Source organism: Leptonychotes weddellii, chromosome 12, assembly GCF_054177405.1.
Source record: "Leptonychotes weddellii isolate Sample4059 chromosome 12, ASM5417740v2, whole genome shotgun sequence".
Classification (NCBI taxonomy): Eukaryota; Metazoa; Chordata; class Mammalia; order Carnivora; family Phocidae; genus Leptonychotes; species Leptonychotes weddellii.
The window spans coordinates 84948309-84963430 of NC_138380.1; the positions used below are offsets into that span (position 1 = coordinate 84948309).

Sequence of the window (15122 nt, forward strand, 5' to 3'; positions counted from 1 at the left end):
TTTGGTGGTCTGTCTATCCCACGGGACTGTACACGCCTAAACAATAGGGACTGTGGCTTTTTTATCTCAGGGTCACCAGGGCAAAGCACAAAGCAAAAGACTAATTTACAGAAAGACGGAATGGCTGATTTTCTACATTACAGGTCTACTGAAAATGTAGACAGTCGTGCCTTTCTTTCTACCTGCCACGATGTGGTATGGTTCCAGACTGATTTTAAATACCAGTTAGCAAACCCTGACGCTCTTTTCTGAGTTATTCTATGCCGATGAACCTTAAGTAAGGAATCCGGGTCTCTGAGCTCCTGACCCCTTCAATCAGAGAGCCCAACGCAGTGAGGACCCGGGCAGTCTAGTCCCTCCTCGAGCCCTCGCTGACTTTCTAAAATGACCTAGGATGGCTTGGGGACAAGCAGAAGGAAAGTGAATGACATACCATGGGCTTCTCTGCCTTGACTGCTTTCACTTGGAGGCATTCATCCCGCTTTGAGGTAGTATTGCTGAGGTCCTTCTGCTCCCCAAGGGCTCCCTGAGTCTGCCGGCCAGGCGACCGGGACTGTGAATGGCTGCCGGAATCACGGGGTGGGGGGGGGCGAGGATGAATGTCCCCACGCTGCTTCTTGGTCACATGAGCCTCTGGGCCATGCACTGTCTTCACATGCTTCCGGAGGGAACTCGGGTCTGTGTAGCGCTTCGTGCAACCTGGGATTTTGCACACATACGGTTTCTGCCAAAAGCCACAAGAACAAAATAAGAGATTGTTATCAAAGTGCTAATGCCCCAGCCCAACAGTCTCATGGACGCACACCGTAGCTTTCTTTCAAAGCACTTCCACAAAGCTGGGAAGTATTCAGATACCTCTGGGTACTAAGGGTTTAATAAAGGCCATTTGAACACTGCTCAGGGGCCAGTGAATCTAGTATTAATAGACTATTATTTTAGAGAATGCTCAAGGAGAGCTACAAATGTGCAAATCGCCTGTATATGCTTGGAAACATTTATCCTATGAATAGGAAGAAGGATCCTGGTGTCGGGGTAGCTTCTCAATAGGTATTTGAAGATGGTGATGGGGAAGACGATGATGATGATGATGATGGTGACAACTATAGAAGGCTCAGACCCCCATCACCTCATCAGAAGAATGCTATATGCCTTTGGGAGAATTTGTATGAAGAAATTTCTTAGGGACTCCTGGTTCTCAGATCAAAAATCACGACACCCGTTGTGAAAATGTGCACATAGGCATCGTAAAAAAAAATTGCCTGTAGCCTCTTCCGTGTTAGATATGACTAAAACATGTCCATTTGGGTCACATTACAACAGTGTGGGATGTTTGGGGCTCAGAATATCCAGAACTTTTCTGATCCTCAAAGCTGTAAAGCCCTGTTCGACCGTCTATGAATGCTCACTCACAAACTGAGAAGGGCTGATGGATGGCATCCTGGAAATGAGGATTCCTGTCTGGCTCTGCTCCTGAGTACTAAGGCCTGTGAATTATTTATTCCATGTTCCATGTGGGCCGGTGACCAAACCTACAAACGCAGTCATTAAAAACTCTATGGATGCTTATAGCTACATTATTTACTCAAATCACAGAATCGTAGGCATTTACTCATGATCAACATCAAAACTGGGATTTTGTTTACCTGGCTTGAAATATAATATAGTCACGAATCCTTACAAGAATATGTATCTGTGTATGTAGTGAAAAGAAGGGCCATATGCACCCCAATGTTCATAGCAGCAATGTCCGCAATAGCCAAACTGTGGAAAGAGCCGAGATGCCCTTCAACAGATGAATGGATAAAGAAGATGTGGTCCATATATACAATGGAATATTACTCAGCCATCAGAAAAGATGGATACCCAACTTTTACATCAACATGGATGGGACTGGAGGAGATTATGCTAAGTGAAATAAGTCAAGCAGAGAAAGTCAATTATCATACGGTTTCACTTATTTGTGGAACATAAGGAATAGCATGGAGGACATTAGGAGAAGGAAGGGAAAAATGGGCGGGGGGAATTGGAGGGAGAGATGAATCATGAGAGACTACGGACCTGAGAAACAAACAGGGTTTTAGAGGGGAGGGAGGAGGGGGGATTGGTTAGCCCCATGATGGGTATTAAGGAGGGCACGTACTGGGGGTGCCTGGGTGGCTCAGTTGGTTAAGCGACTGCCTTCGGCTCAGGTCATGATCCTGGAGTCTCAGGATCGAGTCCCGCATCAGGCTCCCTGCTCGGCAGGTAGTCTGCTTCTCCCTCTGACCCTCCTCCCTCTCATGCTCTCTGTCTCTCATTCTCTCTGTCTCAAATAAATAAATAAAATCTTTAAAAAAAAAAAAAGGAGGGCACGTACTGCATGGAGCACTGGGTGTTATACGAAAACAATGGATCATGGATCACCACATCAAAAACTAATGATGTATTGTATGGTGACTAATATAATAAAATTTAAGAAAATAAAATAAAATTTGTTAATCATGAAAAAAAAAAAAAAAAAGAATATGTATCTGTGTAGACCAGAAGATGAGCTATTAGGTAAGCGATAGTCATAAAAAGCATGATTAGTATAATGTACCCATTATATTAAAAAAAGATGTCCTGTCTTATAGAATGTATGTGTCTAAAAGATGCTTTTTCACTAAAAGCCCAAGAACAGACTGAGTGCTACATAAAATGATGAAATGCCCTAATGTAGTGAAGACTCCGAAAATTATCCCGAGAGACTTCACCTCCAAATTTGAGATTCTTTTGGGGGAGAATTGATTCCCATTAACTATGAATTACTTCTATTCAGGGGCTGGTGTGATTTGCAGCACATATATAATGAAACGAGCGCACTGACTTCTATGCATTAGGGACAGAAGAATGGCTCCAGCAATGAGTGCTATTACCTTACGGCGTCCTGACATCGGCCCAACGCCGGCTCAACGTGCTGCCGTGATGGACTGTTCTATCAGTGGGCACGCCGGGATGCATGGCGCAGGTGTCGGGGGCAGGGGGCAGGGGGGCGCGGGGAGAGAGCCGGGCCCGCATTACACGCCTGAGGAGCTACTCTTCCCATAAGTATATGCATGTGTATACCCTGGGTTAGCTTGAAAAGGGGGACACAGATAGAGGTGGAAAGTCTTTGCTTGCCATCAATGACTGAAATGAAATATAAGTGTATGCAGGGATAATAAATGTTGTCAGTCTCACTGAGTTCCCTGTGTCTCCCGTCCTAGACGTTCAACTTTTGCCATGGTTGTTTCCTTTTTGACTCACTCAACTGAAAGGTACTTCGTGAAAGTAATTGCTGTGTTTTTTACTTGACTTTGTAGCATTTATCCAACTAAATTTTTCAATAAACGTTTAATGGTCCTCACTATAGGCAAGACTCATATACTGCAGGATTTAATGTCCAGGGTTACAAAATGTGCAGGAAAAATAAGACAGCATGTAATTATCACCAGGCCCAAGTATGAATGCCACAGAAGGATGTGGACGGAGGACAATCATGTTTTAGTTGGGATGATTGTGGGGAGCATTGGTTACTACGCTTTTATATTTGGGTATAACACCCAGCTCGTGGGGTCTGAGGGTGAAATAAGATGATATATGAAATGCTCATCACGATGTGTTTGTGGCACAGAGTAATTACTCAGTGAACCAAACTTTATTAGGAGAAGGCTCTGTAGCTGGGTCCTGAAAGTAGACCAAAATTCTGAGGGATAAAAATGAAGGTAAGAGGATGTGAAAGGAAAGCCACAGTCCAGAGGCAGGACCACTTAACGCATGCGGGTGTGGCTGTCCCGTTCCACTCATGGCCACAGAGGTCAGAGGTCAAGCCTGGAAGGGCAGGCTTGGGCCGGGTGCCGGCAGGTGCAAGCCGAGAGAATCTGAACTTTCCCTCTAGGAAAGAGGAAGCCACTGGAATGTTCTGGAAAGGGAGATACAACTGAGTCAGAGCTCAAGGATACTTGCCTAGTGTGGCTTTGGGGGGACATGAGCTGTGTGGTCTAGAGTCAGGATCCCTGGCAGAGGCCACTGCTATGGCCCCAAATGGGTGAGGCAGCCTAAGGGTGCAGGAGGAAGGCCAGACTGGCTTTCCGAGCGGGAATGATGCCCCTCCTGTTCAAGTCCATGGTATTCTGTTCTACACGCACAACAGCAAAGCGTGCGCCACCTAACTAGCTATCGATATTTGTTTAGGGAATGAATGGAAGTACAAATAAATGAGAGCAAATAAATGAAAGAAGATACCTAGATGTATCTAGGACCGGCTCATGACACAAATCTAGATTCTTAATTTTGGTGGATGTGAAGCCGTCCATCATTTACACGGAGGGCCAAAGCCTTGCGTGGTCAAGGTGGTTAACTTATTTTAGATACACTGCTCAACCCTGGCGAAAGATATGATTGAACAGGATAACTTTTAATCTCATAATGGATAAACTCTCACATGGCGCTACACTCTTGACCTCACGGAAGTGGACAAGCTCCACTCTAATGCATTTAAGCAAAGCAAACAGCTATGCACATAATTTAAGTCCTTAAGAAATATAAAAAGCTGAGTAAGTATGTGTGTATATGTTCACTGCTAATCCTAACACACCCACTGCCCCAATTTCTCCACAATAACAGGAGGGAAACTTGTCCTAAAATCTATAGGAATGAATACCTTCTAAATTTCTAGAGTGCAGTTAAATATATCAATTTAATTCTAACTTAATTGAATCCCCTAAAACATTTTAAATTGAGATATAATCCACATACCATAAAAAGAACCCTTTTAAGTTGCACAATTCAGTGGCATTTAGTACATCCACAATCTTGTGCAATTATCACCATTTATCAATCAAATTCCAGAATATTTCCAACATCTTCCAAAGAAATCCTGTATCTATTAGCAGTCACCCCCTATTCCCTTCCCTCAGCCTCTGGCAACCACTGATCTGCTTTCTATCTCTACGGATTCGCCTAGACTCCCTAAAACTTTGCACAAAACAAGAACAGCAGATTACATAGCAACTTCTACATGTAGTAAAGGCGTTTTTGACATAAAAAAATGGAGATGTGGCAACTCCCCTAAAGCATCCTCCAACAGCTGATTAATAATAAGAGACTCCAAATGACGTAAGTCTCCTTATTCTGCCATGACCCTTTCAAAAAGAGTCTGTACGTGTGAACCTGCATGTATGAGCTGAAGAGTGAGTGTGGTCTTTTTAAGAAAAGTGTGGCTCATCCCATTAAAGATGTTTGCTCTGTCCTGTAAGCTGAAGGGACACTTGGAGAGGACCTTACAGCCAATGGTCCCTGAGCTGCTGAGCCAGGTCATGTGCTCCTTCTCTCACATTGTCAAGCAAACTGATGACCTCCTTAGTAGGGCAGAACTATGTCTCATGTTAACAAATTCTGGCTAAATATCCTATTTCTATGCAAAAGGCGGGGAGCCTTTTTGTTAATCTCTGGATTCATTCAAGAGAAGGTTTCACAGAGGAGCCAGAACTTTGCGCTAGACCTTCTTCAAAGAGAAGTTGGAGGCCTTCAGGCAGACATGCATTAAAACCCAGGCAAAATAATTTGAAACCACTTTCATTCTTAAGGCTGCTCTGAAATTCTGGGGGGATGACTATGGACAAACCACAACACAACAGGAACCACCCACCAACCTTGAAGCTTTATCCAATATGCGATCTTAAATGACTGACTAGAAACCATTCTGGATTTCTGAGAATAGCTCAAGAGCCTTTGGAATTTAGAATGCCTGGAAATCATGTTTGGCCACGGCTGGCTGCCCTGTAAAGGTCTTTTTGGCCAGAACGCATTTGAAGATACCACCTGGAGAAAGCAAGGAAAAGCGGCCGTCTATCCTTGCTGCTTACGGGGTCGTCCTCTGCAGGGATTCATGCTATTCCAAGCAGAGCAAGTGGGTGGAATGCCAAAGTTAAATGCTCCTACTGTTTGACCAGTAGGTGGCAGTTCTGAACAAGGCGAAACTTGCTTGCCAGGGGTTTGAAGTTCTCTCTGGGTCTGCATTACTCACCAAACCAGGACCCTTTGCAGCCAGCCCCATGGCAGAGGAGGCTCTAGGCCTTCACCTGCAGCCTCAGCGCCCAGTCCTGCTGGGCCAAGAGGAAATGAAACGGAATGGTCCTTGTCTCCAAGTGCATTGCCCGTGAGGGCTCTTTGTTTCCACCCTGAGCTCGGGGCCCAAACAGTGTCTCGTGGGGGAGCCTCACCTCATTGGAATGCGTCCTGTTTTGGTGCTTGGCGCGATCGGAGGCATTTGAGAAAGCCTTGTTGCAACCTTCGTGCTCACAGACGTACGGTTTCTCTCCAGTGTGAGATCTCAAGTGCGTTTTCAAGTTTTCTAGTCTCGAGTAGGCCTTTGTGCAACCTTCAAACTGAGGACAACAGGTAAATCTGCATTACCCCACACAATAACGGCTTATGCCTAACACTCCCTCAAAATTGATGAAAGACTGACATTTCGAGGGTCAGCAGCTTTTCAAAACCGAGGAACAAAAGTCTACTAAACTCTGCATTTATTGGGATTCAGATGGGGCTCAGGGCAGTTCAAGAGACAGCATTTTCAGGGCTACTAAAAAGTCCTGGAGGTTTTTTTTTTTTTTTCTTTTTTTTTTAATAGACCACTCAATGTGGACAATGGGTTTCATTATCTGCTCATTGATGTCCTCAAGTTCCCACTGATTTTAGATTCAGCACAAAGTTCACTAATATGGCTTTGTGTCCATACAAAGGCATGGAATTTGATCGTGTTTGTAAAGGGCCTTTAAGATGTAAAGCACAGGGCTGAGCAGTGCCCAGTGAGCCTGGAGGCACCTCGGTGAAAGGCGGCTTAGTCCCAGCCCTCTTGTGGGTCTACACAGGGCCATGGGGACGGACTAGGAAGGCAAAGGAAAACTCTGAAGTCACGTGGGTTCTGTTTTTAAAAGTGAGCTTAAGGGTTTCAAGTCAAAGCTGGCACCTCCCTCTGCCCTCCGGGTCCTCCCGCGTGATGGGCATTAGTGCTAGGGCAGGATGCTGGCCACACACTCATTCCCAGTGCCCACCAGTGCATCCCAGCTGCCGCCCGCCCGCCTGCCAGTCTGCTGTCCAATGTGGGAGCCACGTGCCACCAGAGGCTGTTGATATTTACATTTTTAAAAAATGAAATTACAAAAATCAGTTCCTTGGTTGCTCTGGCCAGGTGTCCAAAGCACCCGAGGGGCACACGTGGCCTCTGGCTACCTTGTCGGACAGGGCAGGTCAGAGCGCTTCCGCTGTCCCCCGAAGTGTGGTTGTCAGGGCTCCTTCTCCACTTCTGGCCTCCCCCCCATCCCAGAACACCCTCTCAGAACTCCGGGCATTCATCACAGACCCCGGCTCCTCCCGCCGCCTGGCCGGGTCCATCCGCACAGCGTGCAGACGCCCCGCCCCCTGCGGGGGAACCCGAACCCCAGCCTGACAAGCGCCCCTGCCGGGTGGCCCCCCGCCCGCAGCTCGTGCCGCACACTCACAGTGCATTTGTGAGGCTTTTCCCCCGTGTGCCTCCTCATGTGCACCACCAGCATGTACTGGGCTTTGAAGGGCTTCTGCTCTCTCGAGCAATCCAACCACCGGCACACGAATTCCTTCTTCTCGCCGTGAATATGGTCGTTATTTATATGCTGGGGTGGGGAAAAAGAAAGGGAAAGTGCATGGGAATGCAGGACGCATTTCTGAAGGTGACAGAAGGGAGGGCAAGAAGTGCCCCAACCCTCAGCCCTAAGGAACATAGGATAACTTTATATATAGATGATCTTTTTTTTTTTTGGTATGTTTCTTAAGTAAATTTGCTCTTAGTAACCGTGCACGTAAATTTCCTAACCAGCAGGAGTGGTGCTATTTGGAGGAGGCCTGGTGGCCCAGAAAAGGTACCGCACACGGCCTCTGAAAAGGGGAGCTGTGAAATGGGGTGAGCCCATGCGTCCTCGCTGGGCCTCCCCCTTTTTCACCTGCCGAGTGGGGGTCAAGGTCAACAGAGCACAGGGGAACTCCCCAGCTCCCACCGCTCGGGTTAGCGCTGTGGCTGAGATCTCAGGAAGGGAACACACACACACACACACGTGTGCATGCACACACGTCATTCTGTGACAGGAGCACCAAAAACCGAAGCGCTTTCTCAAACTACACTTTAGTTCCAATTAGTGGGATTTTTTTCTTCGATGAATCACAGACAAATAAACCAAATACTGAAGAGAACCAGGAGACCAAAGAAATGCTATCGTCTCTGGATGGTAGTCTTCTTGATGTACAAAACACAGGGATGGCTCACCTAGGCTCCAAGGTTCCTTTCCAGCTCTATAGAACTCTCTTAACTTCATGTGTAAAACAAAGATGAATTTCCCTGAATGCCTCATTAATTCAGTTTTAGAACCATTTTTTATATAGTTCGTTGGGGTCATATCTCAAGGGTCCTACAACCGGAAGACACAAAGAACCCTACAGAAACACCCAAGGAAGAGAAGGTTCTCACCTTGGATCAAATTTAAGTCAGTTTAAGTAAGACGATTATGTGATTTAAATGTCCATTTAATTACTGAGGAAATCAATGTCCTGGGTGGATCCTTTCGGTTTTATTCTCTGGTTACCCCACATTCTGTTTGCCTTAATGTAAGATTCTTGCAAGGACTTTCTCAACGTACGTAAAAACACACCACAAATGAACCTGTTCAGTGAGAGAAAGCCCCCTTCGGATTCCATGCACTGCATGGTCATAACAGAACGTTTAATTACTTTCTTGCTTAGGCTCTGACTCATGAGTGAGTGGTCTCTGGGGGCCCCGTGGGTAAGATTCCACCCTCAGCCGGCCTTGCCCGGTTCCTCTAGGAGGGGGCCTGCCGCGGCAGGAAAAAGTGACGTGTGTTCTGCTTCCTGGACTTGAACACTGGGTGAGGGCAGAGAAAGGTAGTTGCTATGAACTCCCCGCTCCTCAAGCAGCTCCTGCCGATCACACGAATCCATCCCATATAAACTGCTCTTGGTTCACTTTTCCCCAAGCTACTGGAAATAAGCTCCTTGGATTGATGGACATGAAAGAACAAAGAGAAAGGATGGGAAGGAGGAAGGAAGAGGGAGGCAGGTGGAGCTGGAAAACGGAGTTAGAACTCGGGCTGAGTCTACTCCTAGAGGACAGGACCCACAGCTTCTAGCTTCATAGTCTCAGCAACTGGCCGGGGGTCCCTGGCACCTGGCAGGTCCTCAGTAAATATTTTGCTGAATTGACTGGACTCATGTGGCAAACTAAACTTTCACTGGACAAAAGAGATTGAACTTGATGCTTCTGCTTATCTTAACTTAGCTTCATTTCACCTAGTGTCCATACAATATGATTTTAATGTAATGTGTTTGATCACTTTAAGATGATACACTATCAAGAAGTCAAAAGGATGTGAATGATATCCAAACACGAATCCTACCTTGCTGGGTTGAATAAGGGAACACTGGGTGAGTGTACTCTTTTTGTTCTGCACACACACTTCCTGAACAGAACTGAGTGCTTGTTATCTAAGATCCCCAGGTCTCCAAGAGGAGACGGTGGGATTATCAGAGTATGAGCTAGAATATCTAGAGTTTTCTGAGGGGATGTTGCATTGAGCCGAGTCTCAAGTTTTCTAGAAACACTTTTTCTCATCAGTTAATAAATGCTTACTGTACATTACGTGATTGCAACACCCCATTCATCTGTCCTGCATTTACTCGTGCATACTGAGGTCCACTCCATACCAAGCCCCATGCTGGGGAACCAGACAGACATGCTTCCTGCCCTAAGAAAATGATAGTCTACCGGAGCCAAGCAGATAATGTCTTAAATTACTATACAATTATAGTTGTGATCAGTGTTGCGAAAGGAAGTAAGAGGGTTTTCTAAAAATAATTAATAGGGGGTCTCAAATCCGTGTGATGCACCGAAGAGGAGGGTTAGCTTCTTCAGTGAAGGGGCATTTATGGTAGGGCCCAAGTGATGCGTGGAGACCTGCCAGGTGTGCAGATAAGAGACAGTGTGGGGAGAAAGGGTCACCATCGCAGAAAAGCGAGACCAATGGGACAGAACAGGGTGAGGACCATGTGTGGTACGTAAAGAACACACATGGCAGGAGAGGGTGGGTCTAGCAGACCCAGGAGGCATCCAGCATGGCCACTCCCTGGTGCGGTAAGAAGGCATGAGTTTCCACGGGCTGGGTGGATGCCACCAACACCCCACCAGTCCCCTCAGGTGCACGCCTGGCCAGAATAGCGATGGAAGGCTCCGAAGCAGAGGTTGAAACTGGCTGGCTGGCCAAGTCCTAGAAGCTGCCTACCGAGGTGTGGAGGGACCCACTACTAAGCTGGAGGAGGGAGTGGACAAGAAGCTGACGAGAGAGCAGTAACTGAAAGATCCCATTTCCTATTTATACCTCACCAACTATCGTCGACCTTGGCCTCTGGGACAATGTCTGAAAATTCCAGGGCCGGGAATCGCATGCCGATCAGCCAGCCGATCTGCACGTGGGGAGGGACGAGGAAGAACCTTCGCTAGGCAGTAGGAGCAACCTCACTTTCAGAAAGGTTAGCGTCTGGGGGGTCTTCCCTCTCGGACTCCGTACAGGAGACCTGAGTAATGTCTAATAGGCTTTTGTAATTTTCTGAAACTGCTCTTGAGTGCAAACTTGGATTGAGACCACAAGTTATTTTTCTTGAAATGAGATTCTACCACCTCGGCTGGTGGGGACGGGGTCCAAGTGCTGAGCACGGGATGTAATCAATTACTCTAAAGAAATACGAAGACATCCTTCTGCCTACTTGGGTAGTTCAAATGCATTTTAGGCTGAACGCATTTCCTGACTCTAGATTTCAAGTGAAAAAAATAATTCTAAGAAATACATTTTACATGTCCATGTGTCCTAAACATTTACTTTTCTTTCACAAGCTGCTTGACCTCTGCAGCGAGGCAGACTCTACACTACAGGGGAAAGAACGTGCGGTGGGCATTGGAAGAAGCCTCCCAGACCAACTTCTGATGAGCTCTGTATCTCTGGACAGGTCAGTTCTCCTACTTGAACCTTAATTTTCTCATCTGTTAAATCCCGGTGATGAACTAGATTGGGTGTCGGCAAACTTTCTCTGTAAAAAGCCAGATAGGAACTATTTTAGGCTTTGCTGGCCAAAAGGTCATAGGTACTCAAACTCTGCCACTGTTTTAGGTGAATGGCCATAGACAACGTGTAAATGAATGGGTGCAGCTGTTTACCTTTGACTTTATCTTTGACGTTGAACATTTCACGTGTCAAGAAACAGTCTTAAAATTTTTTTTTCAACCATTTAAAACTGAAAGAACCATTTCTTCCCTCATGGGCTGTGCAAAAGCAAGCAGGGGGTCAGAGCTGGACTGTGGGCCATCAGTTTGCTCATCCCTGACTAAGCGATTTCAGTTTCCTTCTTGGGCTAGCAGAGCCCATGACGTTCTTGGTCAGGCATGTCAAGCCTGAGGAAGTGAAATTAGAGCGAGGGAGGTGTCAGTGCTAGGGAAAAGACAAAATCCACAGGAAGGAAAAAAAGTCAGGATCCTAGGCTAAACAAGGGGAGGGAGGGAGGCCAGACAGACTCCCCCTGCTCTGTGCTCCTAGGACCCGGTGGATCTTGCTCACCCAAATCCCCAGGTAGCTAAGAAGACTACACGCAGCGAATTCTTAGCATTCCACCGACAGAATGCTCCCGCGTGAAGCTGGCCTGAAATTCAATGGGCATGTGTTTATTTGTGGTTTCATCGAACATTTGACTTCCTAGCAATGAAACGTTAATCAAATATATAAATAATTTAATTGGAGGGAAAATAATGCATGATTAAAGTCCAAACTAATCCAACACAAAGACATGCAATTTGCCAGTGGCGCAAGTTCCAGAAAGAGATAGATGGCGTAAATTACAGTGCCGTGTGCCAACTCCCTCGGCTCGGCTGCTCGGAACTCTCCCCATCAGGACAACCAGGACAGGGACACCAGGACCGCACTGCACCACCCCCCACCCCCCCCACCCCCCCCACGCACAGCTTCTGCAGGATTCCATCTTCCAAGCAGGACTGGAAGCATCTGCCTCGGGAAACTGATGGCTGTTGGAACAAGTAAATCTCTCAGGCACCCACAGCAAACCAACAAAGTTGCTGTGTCCCCAGTGGGACGTGTCTGCAGCCAGGTGAGCCAAGACCCCACATTCCCATCCCTTCTGCTCCCCGCGGCACCCCGGGGACACAGGGAGGAGGGAGAAGCCTCCCTGTCGGCCTGGCCTGGCCATCGAGGCAGCCTGGGAGGCTTCGGTGCTGTGGGCAGAAAGACCTGAAGGAAAATGGGGGAGAGGTAGCTTTTCTGTCACGGACAGCAAAATGGATGCTATAATGGCCTTCGCTAAGCTAATCAGAATCATTCTTCTTGCATCGTTATTTTGCTCCCAGGAAAGAACAGGTAGTTCTTCCTCAGTCTAACTGCGAACCCTTCGGATGAAGTGCATTCGTGTGCGGTCTATCGGTCCCGATTGTTGGTGGCCCTCCAAATAAAGCTGCTAGTCAAGCGGTTCAGGAACCTGGGAAGCATCCTTCTGCTTGCTCTCTGTCTCCCTCACCTTCGGCCAGATTCCCCGCCGATTTCCACCCAGAAAGTGCAAGTTTTCACGATGGGTAAGCACCCTCCATCGAGGCAACTTCCTCAGAGGAGAAGCGACAGTAGGGCTCGAGGGGAGCGTGGAAGCTTCGCACACACATCCCCGTGCAAACTCAGTTCGAGGGGAGCGTGGAAGCTTCGCAGGTACATTCCCGTGCAAATTCGGCTCGAGGGGAGCGTGGAAGCTTCGCAGGTACATCCCCGTGCAACATCAGCTCGAGGGGAGCGTGGAAGCTTCGCACACACATCCCCTTGCAAACTCTGCTCAAGGGCAGCACGCTGATCAGTAGACAAACGCCCCGCTGATCAAGGTCAGTGCACTCCTAAAACCAGACAGCTCCTTCCCATGCAGAAGGTGAATTCCTCCCGCTGTTGTAATGAAAATATTACCATTGAGCACACCTAAAACCAGGGAAGGCAGGACATGTAAAACTTTAGACTCAGCCCTCGCCATGATCTTCCTACGCCTCCCCTGTGCATAGGCATTACACACCTGTCTTTCTGTCTGTTCCTACTGTTTCTCAGGTAACACAGGATTTTGTCACCAATTTATAAGTTTTCTACAAAGTACACTGACAAGTTTTTCACAGCAGGAGGTACAAAGAGCATGGTCTTCAGTAGCATGGTGCTCAAGGAAATATGATCTGTCTCCACACAAACACCCATGTGCATATGTACACATAAACACATACATGTCTGCACACACATACACAGTGCTACTGCTTTGACAGAGGAGAAAATAAAGACTGGGAGAGTAATGTATTTTGTATATGAACGCTCAAGACATCGGGATCTGCATTATGGGCGTGAAGCCTATGGATGCTCGCTGGACCCTCAGTTTTATTTCTGACTCATCCCTTTGCTACATTTCTCTGTATCTTAACCCACAAACACGCCACTATTTGATGCCATTATTTTATTTTAAAACTGAAGGAAATAAAACCGAAACCCTGCCTTCTCAGAAACTAGAAATGCTTGATGCTTTCTACATCTTTTCACACTGCTACCAGCTGAGCTCAGAAACCAGGCTCAAGTCAGTGAATATGTTTCGTAGAATTCAATAATTTGTAACTTTTAAGGATGTGCTGAGAGTGTATGTTAAGAAAGCATCCTATTTTAGCAGAGGATGGGATACAAGCAAGTAAACAATTTTAAATAAGCTCAATTTTCAATTTGTTTCCTGACTTTATATTATCAATTTATTACAGTTGATTCTTGGACAACACAGGAGTTGGGGTGCTGACACCCTGCACACCCAAAAATCTGCATGCAGGTTTTCACTGCTCAAAAACTTAACTACTATTAGCCTACTGTTGACCAGAAGCCTTACTGATAATATTAACAGTCAATTAACGCATATATTGTATGTTATGTGTATTATACACTGTATTCTTTCAATAGAGTAAGATGGAAAGAGAAAATGTTATTAAGAAAATCGTAAGGAAGAGAAAACACATTTACATGGTTTTCCTGTATTTATCAAAAAAAAAAAATCCACATGTAAGTGGACCCATGCTGTTCAAACCCACGTTCAAGAGTCACCAGCACTATCTCTTAGTAGTCCAGAGATATTTCTGTAAAAGAGAAAGAGAAAAAATACTTTATAAGGCATTAAAGCTTCATGTACATTAAAACTGATTTGAGAGAGAAACTGGCATCGTTTGCCTATAAGAAACTATGCAAGAATCCTTCAAAACTTTCTATCTGAAAGGAGGCATATGCCTTCTTTTATTTATTTATTTATTTATTTGAGAGAGAACGAGAGAGAGCATAAAAGTGGGGAGGGTCAGAGGGAGCAGACTCCTCACTGAGCAGGGAGCCCGATGCAGGACTCGATCCCGGGAGTCCAGGATCATGACTGGAGCCGAAGGCAGTTGCTCATCCAATTGAGCCACCCAGGTGCCCGGCATGTGCCTTCTTGTTGCGGGTATTTGATTCATGTGCCATATCTGAAAAGTTATACAAGTTTCATGACACAGATTCTATTAGGGACACACTATGGATTCCTAACAGCTTCATTAGGCAGAAGTAGGAAAAAGCAGCAACCACTGACGATCAGGGCTGAAATAGGCCTTTTATCTCTATATGTGCTTTAATTTTAGATAAATAAAATAATTTAAAGGGTTTTGTTGGCACCATCAATCGTCCTAATAGTATTTACAATGTGATGCTTGCTGTGGGAGGGATCGCCCCAAAGACCCCCCAACACAACTGCTTGAATCCGTACTGGTTTATAAAATATCCAGGCACCTTAATCAAAAACAGGGGCTCTAACTGCTAGGATAAATGAGGCAGAAGAGAGAATCAGTAATATAGAAGACCAAATGATGGAAAATAAAGAAGCTGAGAAAAAGAGAGATAAACAACTACTGGATCACGAGGGCAGAATTCGAGAGATAAGCGATACCATAAGACAAAACAACATTAGAATAATTGGGATCCCAGAAGAAGAAGAAAGAGAGAGAG

The 15122-nt window shown here is 46.2% G+C and overlaps 1 protein-coding gene across 1 annotated transcript in view; it reads right to left on the minus strand.

Moving 5' to 3' along the window:
- Positions 1 to 15122, minus strand: part of GLI3 (GLI family zinc finger 3) — a 259316-nt gene that overhangs the window by 11041 nt on the left and 233153 nt on the right. Inside the window, exons 9-11 of the mRNA XM_081799713.1 lie at positions 7503 to 7652; positions 6222 to 6386; positions 434 to 724 (exon numbers count right to left, since the gene is read on the minus strand). Coding sequence (XP_081655839.1) covers positions 434 to 724; positions 6222 to 6386; positions 7503 to 7652 — 606 coding nt within the window. The remainder of the gene's footprint in view (positions 1 to 433; positions 725 to 6221; positions 6387 to 7502; positions 7653 to 15122) is intronic.